The sequence below is a fragment of the Microtus oregoni genome, unplaced genomic scaffold, assembly GCF_018167655.1.
Source record: "Microtus oregoni isolate MIOR12 unplaced genomic scaffold, Mior012 000005F_ref0000423, whole genome shotgun sequence".
NCBI lineage: Eukaryota > Metazoa > Chordata > Mammalia > Rodentia > Cricetidae > Microtus > Microtus oregoni.
This window is the reverse complement of record NW_024543064.1, coordinates 47,252,944-47,263,055: the sequence shown is the minus strand read 5'-3', so window position 1 is coordinate 47,263,055 and position 10,112 is coordinate 47,252,944. Positions and strand designations below refer to the sequence as shown.

General features: G+C 49.8%; 1 protein-coding gene across 3 annotated transcripts in view; it reads left to right on the top strand.

Moving 5' to 3' along the window:
• The first annotated feature begins 604 nt into the window (after positions 1-604).
• The window catches only part of Ak4 (adenylate kinase 4), a 52,717-nt gene continuing 43,209 nt past the window's right edge, over positions 605-10,112 (top strand). Inside the window, exons 1-2 of one of the 3 annotated variants that reach the window (XM_041652846.1) lie at positions 605-711; positions 1,048-1,292. In XM_041652846.1, the coding sequence (XP_041508780.1) occupies positions 1,148-1,292 (145 nt within the window). In that variant the 5' untranslated portion in view covers positions 605-711; positions 1,048-1,147. Of the gene's footprint in view, positions 712-773; positions 897-1,047; positions 1,293-10,112 lie in introns of those variants that run through there. The other 2 variants (XM_041652845.1, XM_041652844.1) reach the window with 2 other exon arrangements.

Sequence of the window (10,112 nt, the reverse complement as noted above, 5' to 3'; positions counted from 1 at the left end):
TTTTGGTTTTTCGAGACAGGGTTTCTCTGTGGTTTTGGAGCCTGTCCTGGAACTAGCTCTGTAGACCAGGCTGGTCTCAAACTCACAGAGATCCGCCTGCCTCTGCCTCCCATTAAAGGCGTGCGCCACCATCATCTGGCTGCCACCAGGTTTTGGTGTTTTCTCTCCCTCTCTCTTTTTTTAAGACCCGGTATCAAAATGTAGTTCAGGCCCGCCCACAACTTTTTATTCTCTTTCCAGTACCTGCTGTGAATATTGGTGTAAGATACCCTGGTTTAAGGGATAGTCTCAGGGGGTTCGACTCCCCTACATGGGTTAAAACGTATAACATTACTAAAGTATATGAATGAATGGTTCGTATTCCAAGCCTTTCTCCATCCGTACCTGCAAAGATTGCATAATAATATCACACAGCCTACCACTGGACCCAGAGCAGGCGCTCAACAAGTTGTGTTTTTCCTTCCCCTTGACAATAGATTGGGTCCCCAGGCAGTTCCTTTCTCTCTGGGCGTCTCCATCTCCGTTCGCCCCCACAGCCTCAGCCTGGCTCCGGACGCGACGGGAGGAGAGAGGAGGGGGCGCGGTGGCTGTAGCGGGGAGCGGGCTCCCGGCTTACGTAAGAAGCGAGTCCCGCGCGGCCAGCCCGCCGGGCAGGGACGGCGCCGCCCAGCGGGATCCTGCCTAAGTCTGGCCGCGCTCCTTTCCGCCGAGGTGTGTCTCTCTCCGGCTGCTTGGGGCGGAGGTCCCCCCTGCCTAGTTTCAGGCGGTGGCCACTCTGGGGATGCGACCGTCACCAAGATGCGGTTGGCGAGCGGCTCGCGCTCAGCCCACGTGCGGGGACCGACAGGGGCTCCTCGGGATCGCGCGCCTGGGTTGGGGATCAGGGAAGGACCCTGGTGGGTCTTACCGACCTCTGACCCCAGAGGGCCGAGCTCGCTGGGCGGGGGCCCCAGCAGCACTGCACCGGCGTGGCCCGGGGCGAGGAGGTGGCGGAGGGCGGGGCTGAGGGGCGGGGCCGTCTTAAAAAGCCTCTCCTTCCCTCTATAGGGGTGGCAGGCAAATCTCCGCGTGCGGAGGGTACCGAGGCAGGGGCTGTCGGGCCAAGTGCGCGGGCTGTCGTCCACGCCATCCCCTCCCCTCCAAAGCCATGGCTTCCAAACTCCTGCGCGCGGTTATCCTCGGGCCGCCAGGCTCGGGTAAGGGCACCGTGTGCCAGAGGATCGCCCAGAACTTTGGCCTCCAGCATCTCTCCAGCGGCCACTTCTTGCGGGAGAACCTCAAGGCCAGCACGGGTGAGGGGCTGGGGCAGCGGGGGCGAGGGTGGAGACGAGCTCGGCGGGGTGGTAGGGCCGGGAGTCGGGCGGTCGCGGGCACGGGTCCCCCTCGGTGCCGGCGCCCTGCCCCCGCCCGCCCGCGTGTGCCCGTGCGGGCTCGTACGTGCCGCGGCGCATGCAGCCAGCCGCCCGCCCGCGCGGCTTAACCGCGCCCGGAGGAGGCCGAGGTTGGCCGGCAGCTCCTCTGACTGCACCCGTCGCTTGTGCTTGGGGAGGACCTCGCGCTCCCGGCCGAGGGAACGCGAGCCGCTCGGCGGGATCCCTCACCGGCCTCTCACGCCGCTTCCCTTGTGCAGGGAGGGACCCTGGGTCCCCTGTTGCGGTCCTGCCGAGCCGCCAGGAGCTGGGGACCGCGCGCGCCGCCCACCTGTGGGAGTCGCGGCCGCCGGCGCTCTGGGACTCCGCGGCGCGCACCCCTACGCCCCCCCGCGCGCGCTCTGGCCTGGAGCCAAGCGCTGCAAGGCGGTGAAAGGCCTGTGGTCGCAGCAGGCGTCCGCGGCAAACTGTCCCCGCCAACTCCCCTCCTCCTCAAGCTCTACTTGGCCGCCTGGAGACCCGGAAACTCGTTCTGATAAATTGCATTTTTGAGTTCAGCCTTTCTGCCAATGGCCTTTTGGAGACTGTCCCTCGGCGGGTGCGGTAAAGTTGGCGATCTAGATTGCCCCTTCTCTCCCCAGTCTTGCAAATTCTCCCTCTCCCCTCTTCTTCGGCTCCCGGATCCAAAGGAATAAGCATGAGAAAACCGAGCACTAGCGAGGAACTGCGGGGCGCCTACCCTTCTAGGATGCAGATGAGCGTAATTAGCAACTCCCTTCTGAAGCTGAGGTCCTTCCCTAGCTCTGTTCTCACCTGTGTCCAAGTGGTTATTGCTCCTTCTGGACTAATTGTTCCTGAATCTGCATTTCAGAAGCGTCTGTAAGTATGAGCAGGTGGGTGGAGGACAAGGCTGGAAAGCAGATTGATATGAACCACTTTAAGCATCTGGAAGACTGTTTATTCTTCCTCTGAAGCAGATTATAAAATCCAGTCTCTATTTGGATTCTCGGGGCACCCTCCCTCTTAACCTGTGTCTGAGATATAGTGTACCACTTTGTATTTTGTTACCTCGCGGGCGGCCCCCTTTGGCCCCATCACTGAGGATTGATTGAACTCAGGCCTTCGAATAGGCTAGGCAGTTACCACACCCCTGAACGACACTCAAAACCGGTTTTAAGTTAAAATTTAAAATCTTACTTGTATGTGAGTGTGGTTTTACCATTGTGCCTGTGGCACTTAGGTCCTCAGCCTAGGTGTCAAGTGCCTTTATACTTGGAGCCTTCTCAGCCATCCCTTAGATTTACGATAGGGCCTTATTAAGTTACTAGGCGTTTATCTGTCTCAGCTGGGGTTATGGGCGGACCCCCATCCCCCAGTTAGATTCTTTTTCTCCGCCAAGGATCGAACTTCACGCGGATGTGAATGCTAGCTAGACTGTGCTCCTGAGCTACGAGCCTCCCGGGCTCCTTGTTTAATGTACTCCAGGATTTGCCTCCCTCTTTTCTAATGCACTCTTTCAGAATTTGGAATACAGTTTGGGAGGGGGCAACCTGACGACGGTTTGTGTGTAGGATTGGACTTCTAGATTAGGCTATGGAGGCTAGCTGAGACAAGGCTAGCGGAATGTCCATCCCTCTTCATAGCATCCTCTGGACCTCTGGAATGAAGGACTAGTGGCCTTTTTCTTTTTTAGATGGGCGGTAGCGGTAGCCACCTTTCTTGGTGGCTTTAGGCCGACTGGCCTCACTCAGGCCATGCACTTGATCTCAAAGTCACCATTTACTGCCTATGGTTGATGGTCTTCATACTGAGGCTGGTGGCGAAATCTGGCAGCTTGCTGGTCAGGGCAGCCTAATTGAGGATATGCTTCCCTTGATGGTGCTCCTCCTTGTGTGGAGAAGGAAGGCAGCCTCCTGGTGCTCTGTCTCCCAGGCTCTGCTGTCCTGGCTGCTGCACATGGGGGCAAAGACTTCCGATGGCTCCTCAGCCTTAAGTCTGATCTATGTGATCACTGTATTAGCATAGCCGGAATGCTGGAACTAGCTATGGAGATCAGTCCAGCCTCAAACATAGATCCATCTGCCTCTACCTCCTGAGGGCTGAGTTTAAAGGCCTGTGCCTCCCTCCGCACCTCGCCTCCTTTTCACTTTTTAAAAAGAGTTTTAAGAGGAGCCGGGTGGTGGTGCTGGCGGCCCACACCTTTAATCCCAAGGAGGATTAATCCCAAGGAGGCAGAGGCAGCTGGCTCTCTGAGTTCAAGGACAGTTTCGTCTACAGGAGCTAGTTCCAGGACAGGATCCAGAGCTATAGAGAAACTCTGTGTCGAAAAACATACAAACAAACAAACTAAAGAAGAACTTTTTTTTTTTTTTTTTGATTTTCGAGACAGGGTTTCTCTGTGGCTTTGGAGCCTGTCCTGGAACTAGCTCTGTAGACCAGGCTGGTCTCGAACTCACAGAGATCCGCCTGCCTCTGCCTCCCAAGTGCTGGGATTAAAGGCATGCGCCATCACCGCCCGGCTTAAAGAAGAACTTTTAAGAGAGGAGATATCTTTCTTTCTCTACTAACTTTTTACTTGGCTGTCTTTTCTTCTCACTTTTAAAAAAGTGTTATTATATGTATGAATATTACATCAGTATGTGAACCATTTTCATGTCTCGTTCTTACGTTGGTCAAAAGAGGGCATCAGGTCCCCGAAACTAGAGTTAAGATGGTTGAGACAGGGGCTGGAGAGATGGCTCAGTGGTTAAGAGCACTGTCTGCTCTTCCGGAGGTCCTGAGTTCAATTCCCAGCAACCACATGGTGGCTCCAAACCATCTGTAATGAGATCTGGCGCCCTCCTCTGGCGTGTGGGTATACATGGAGGCAGAAAGTTGTATACATAATAAATAAATATATCTTAAAAAAAAAAGATGGTTGAGACATGGTATGGGTACCGGAAACCGGATGCAGGTCCTCTCGAGCATCCAGTGCTCTTAACCGCTGAACCACCTCTCCATCCCTTATCATTTTTTAGTTTTTATTTTAATTTTAAGACAGTGTCTCACTATGTAGACCAGACTGGCTTGGAACTCAGATCCACCGACCTCTGCCTGTTTAAGACAGGGATTAAGGTGTGTTCCACCATATTCTGCCCTGTTCTCAGTTTTTAAAATACCAGTTAATTTTCTTCTGTTCTGAAGTTTTATTTCTATAGTGTCTCCCCCCCCCGCCCCCCCCCCTCATAGGGTTTCTCTGTGTAGACCTGGCTGGCCTTGAACCCACCTTGATCCAACCTTTCAAGTGTCAAGTGCTGGGATTAAAGGCACTACCTGCAGGTTTCTATTCTTTTAAATGCCTTCATTCCTCCACCCTTTTCTCACCTAGTAAAAGTGACTTAAATGTTTTGGAGAATCATCCGCCCCACCCCCTTTTTAATCTCTCCCATTAACTAATTAAAAAACTTGACCAGGCAAAGAAGTGATAAAAGACTGCAGTTTGTTTTGAATGTGGCTTGTTCCTAGGTGTGTGACGTCACACACTTCTCTATAAGTCTCTTTGAGAGTCTTAGGGGCCACTCTGTCTTGTAAGAACAGGATTGTGCAGGATTTTTATTTCCTGCCACCCACCTGCTGCTTGCTTTTAACCTCCCAGGGAAGCCAAGAACCCTTCTGGATATACAGTTTATAGTTGGAGTCTGAGGATGATGACGCCCAGGAAGTCAGTAGCGATTTCAGTTGGAAAGTAGCTCCGGCCATCTGCTTCAGCCTGGATTTATTTGGACAGGCTCTTGCCTACATGGCTTGCCTCCTGCAGTCACAGTCTGGCTGGCAGAACGCTGCCCCGCAGGAAAGGGCCTATCTGACCTCGGTGCTCTGGAGAAGGAAGTCTTCTCGCTGGCCTGCAGGATCCATCTTCTTCCTCTGCACGTACCATGTTGATTGTATAAGCTGTTAGTTGAGTCCTGAAGGCCTGTAGCTGTCCACTTCATCCACTGGCCACATATCTACTGGGGTATAGTGTGCCTGAGGGAAATCACATTGCTTAAGAAAATGATGTACCTTTAGCTTTCTTTTCCCTAAAAAGTTATCTATCTATCCGTCCGTCCACCCGTCCATCCATCCACCACCCCTCCATCCATCGATTTGTCTATCGAGATGAGGCTGTGTATGTCAAAGGCTTGGCCTTTAACTTCCCCAAGTAGCCTAGGCCAAAGCTGAACTCTTGAACTACCCAGCTACCAGAAGTTTACACAGGCTGCTGCAGTTGGGTGAGTTTTGGATTGTGGTTAGGAGTGAGGCCTACAAAGGCCTTGAGATTATCTGATAGTTGCTTTTCCCTTGCCCTTCCCTGGACTGCCTGGAGCTGTGCAGGCTGAGGCTTATCAAATACCTTCTTTGAGGACCCACCTCCAGGTCTTTAGCTTGTATTTTCTTAGCACACGCTGTGAAGAAACAGAAAAGGCTTGCCTTATGTTGCAAGGACCCTGCATTCTCTCACGGGGAGTGTTAGCTCCCCTCTTCTCCACCCATACCACCCACGCGTGTGTGTGTGTGTGTGTGTGTGTGTGTGTGTGTGTGCGCGCGTAAGCACATGCCAAGCTGGTCCACTATAGAATGAATCCCATCAAAACATTCTATTGGCAGCGGGAATGTGGTTCAGTTGATGGGTGCTTGTCCTTCACTGACAAAGTACTGGTGGGTTTGAGTCCTAACGCCGTGCGTGCCTGGTGTGCACATCTGTAATATATATAGAAGGTTGGTTGAAGTACATAGGTCCAGATCAACCTGGGCTAGGGCCCCGTGGGGAAAATCTGTCTTAGAAAGGAACAACAAAAAACCCTCCAGAACTCTGATATTTTGTGATAGCTTTCTTTGCTAGGTTTTATCTGAAGGATATAAAGATCCCGTTTTAAGGCTCAGATAGTGGTGTTTAAAAACAAAACAAAAACAGGCTCCTTTTAATATTGGAGTCTAGTATCTCAAGGGTAAAAGAATTGGAGAAGTTCCATTTGGAAGCATCTTGGAGGACTTGACTAAAGAAAAGATGTTCAAGAAGGAACCTGTTTCTGTTCTTATTAATTAATATTAACTGTAGCTCCTGCCAGGGTTTTACAGATGGACTAGCTTTTCAGATGAGGCTCTGAGCTGATCCTCTGTGAAAAGATGACCTCGTTCAAAGGGCTCAGGCTTTTGGGTACTCATTAAGTATAAATGTGCAGCTTATGTAAGGGTGAAATTCTCTGAGACAGGAGGATGGATGGGTTTGGAGACCTGAGTCAGATCGGTATTACGTCTAAAATAACTTGAAATGGTTAATTTTTCTGGTGCATCTCAGGATTCCTAGGGTATGCAACATTCTGCTTTCCCCATTTGGTGAGACCCAGGACCAAGTCAATGAAGGGCTGGACAGTCTCTCGGGCTATAGATCTAGCTCAGTTGGTAGGTAACCTGCCTAGCTTGCAGGAAGCCCTTGGTTTGATCCTGTGCTCTGTGTAAACAGAAAAGGCAGTGTATTGAGTCTAGCTTGAGTTCTGGACTTCTGAACTCAAGGCTTTTGTGCCTCAGCTCAGCAGGCACTTGGTGACCCACTGAGCCCTTTCCCAAACCCCATAGTCTTGACCTTCTGGTCTTGCTGCAGCCTCCGCAGTTCTGGTATTTTAGGCCACCATGCCTAGGTTTTTTAAGTTTTTTTTTTAAGCTTTTCTTTTTAAAGGTTTTTTTTTTTTTTTTAAAGCTTTTCTTTTTTAATGTTTTGGTGTTTTGCCTACATGCATGTCTGTGTGAGGATGTCAGAAGCTCTGGAACTGGAGTTCCAGATAGGTGTGAACTGCCACATGGGTGCTGGGAAGTTAACCCAGGTCCTCTGGAAGAGCAGCCAGTGCTCTTAACTGCTGAGCCATCTCTCCAGTTCCTTGCCCAGTTTTATATGTTGCTTGGGATTGAAGCCAGAGCGTCTGCATGCTAGGCAAGCTATGGACCAGCTGAGGTATATTGTTTAAATTGTTCCCGTGGGTTATTCTAAGCAAATAACTCAGTAGAATTAACATTGACGTCATCAGCTAATTTTCCGATATTCTCTGAATGCCATTTGCTTCTCCACCAGTGTGTTTCCTAAGATCTAGTTTAACAGTGCACGTTTAATAGAGTCAGTAAATCTTTGTCTTGTGCAATCTCAGTTGTTTCCTTTTTCCCTTTTTTTCTTCCTTTGAGTTTTTTAATTTTCTCAAATCTTTCACAACTTTGGTTTTTTTTTTTTTTTTTTTTTTTTTTGAGACAGGGTCTGCTCACGTAGCCCATAATTTTCTCAAATCTTTCACAACTTCGGTTTTTTTGAGACAAGGTCTGCTCACGTAGCCCATTCTGGCCTTGAATTGTTGCTTCATCTCTCTCGGCCTCTTGAATGCTGGGATTATAGGTGTGTGCTATCATTCTTGGCTTCCAGACCCAGCTCCAGTCTTTGACTCTTTCAATTTGTGTTGCAGTGTCTGAAGGCTTACTTCACACAGTAAGTGGTTGATGGAGGACCTCATGGCCCCTGGAAACGTCTCCTGGATGCTCAGAGATGGCTCTGGCTGCACTTTTGAGACCCGTGGATATAACTAGTCTTCTGATATTGGGGATTGGGGTTAGAGTCTCCTGGTGGGCAAGCAGGTAGCGTTGAATACTATCGTGTCTTACAGTGAGTGTTAGGATCTGGGCAGTGTGACTTGTGAGGTACAAAGTAGTAAAATAAGGTGTATTCTCTGAAAGGGTTGCACAGCTGCAAGAGAAGCAGGCAGGCAGCTGAAGAGTTAGTTGCAGGAGTGCATGCCTGGCTCTGCAGGACACAGGGAAAGGATGGCTTGGGGGTGGGGGACGCCTTAACAGGGTCTCTCTTCTATAGCCCAGGCTGGCCTATTCTCACAGTGTAGTCTAGGATGGTATCAGACTTGCCTGTATTGCTGCATCAGTCTTTTGAGTATTGGGACTCCTCTTAAAAATTACTTATCATTAGTTCTCTCTCCCTCTTCCTCCTTTCTCTCTCTCTCTCTTTTTTTAATATTTATTTATTTATTTATTATGTATACAATATTCTGTGTGTATGCCTGAAGGCCAGAAGAGGGCACCAGACCTCATCACAGATGGTTGTGAGCCACCATGTGGTTGCTGGGAATTGAACTCAGGACCTTTGGAAGAGCAGGCAATGCTCTTAACCTCTGAGCCATCTCTCCAGCCCCCCTCTCTCTCTCTCTTTCTTTCTCTCTCTCTCTCTGTGTGTGTGTGAATGGGTGGGTGGGTCAAAAGACAACTTTAATGACTTGTTTGTTTTTTTTTTTCCCTCCAAGTTTATGTGGGTTCTGGGGCTCAAACTCAGATTGTCAGGCTTGTGTGGCAAGCTCCGTACTCACTGAGCCGTGTTGCTAGCCCTTGTTGGGGAGCACATTAGAGGAAGTGGGTCCTAAGTTAGGGTTACTATTGCTGGAGTGAAATGCCGTTACCAAAAGCACCTTGGGGCAGAAAGAGTTTATTTGACTTACACCTCCACATCACTTTTCATCATCCTGCCTTGACGGAAGTCAGGAAGGGAGTGCACATAGAGCAGGAACCTGAAGGCAGGAGCTGAATCAGGAGTGCTGCTTACTGGCATGCTCCTTACGGCTTGCTCAGCCTGCTTTCTTAGAACCCAGTACCACCAGGCCAAACCTAAGCATGGCTGCTGAACTGCACCAAGTCTTAAGCGAGGCTGTTGCATTTGTTCCACGCGTCTTGCTCCAGCTCCCATTGCCTGTGCTTTAAGATACTCATAAAAATAACATATCGGGAGCTGGAGAGTTGAATTCTACAGTGTACATGGGTAGTTCACAACTGGCTTTAATTTCACCTCTAGGGGATCTGACACCTGCCTCTCACTGGGGCATGCTCCTCACAGGAGCGCTCTCGCGCACACATACACACACACTTTAAAAACTAGTGTAATGTAGTTTATGAAACTTTATGAACTTTCTAGAATTCAAGTGATGGCTAATTATCATGAAGCTGGTAAACTGGGGTTGAAACTATTAGAAATAGACAGTTTATGAAAGTCTGGCTATCTTTCTGCCAAAATGGTGCTGTATTCTGCTGTATTGCTATCTGATTTGTAAGTTGAAGTGATGTTTTCCTTGTGAAGTTTTTGGGCTTTCTCCAGCCGTCAGGCATTCAAACACGGGCTTGCTTTAGCAAACTAAGTTTGGTTTTCTTTCCCCCTCCAAACATAGGTAGGTGCTAAAGAGTATTTACACACTCCCCCTCCCCCCTCCTGGCACGCATTGACATTTAGTTTATTTGGCCTTTCAGACACAGTACAAAAGGTCTCATTTGTCTAGCACCGTGAAGTTCATTTTGGACGGTTGATGTTACATTTTAACCGCCTCACCTCCAAAGCCCGAGAACTTTCGTACTTAGGAAATGGCCGGGCACCAAGCATTTGCCCCTGTGTGGAAATAGTGCATCGTGAGTCCTGATCATCAGGTCCGAAAGCAGCTGAAGATGAACTATTTTCTACACGTAGCACTTTAATAGACATCGCTTTTTAAATTTTTGTTTTGCATCACTGACCAGGGACCCTGCCTGGCACTTTGTAATTCTGGGGCCTTGGCCTTCGGTTTGCAGCATCTGCCAGGCTCTGGATCACCTCCTCTGTTCCTATTAGTTATAATCCACGTGCCTGTCTACACAGTAGCAGTTCCTGCTGGATAATTCTAAAATAAGTAAATGGCCCCAGAGATTGAGCAATTTGCC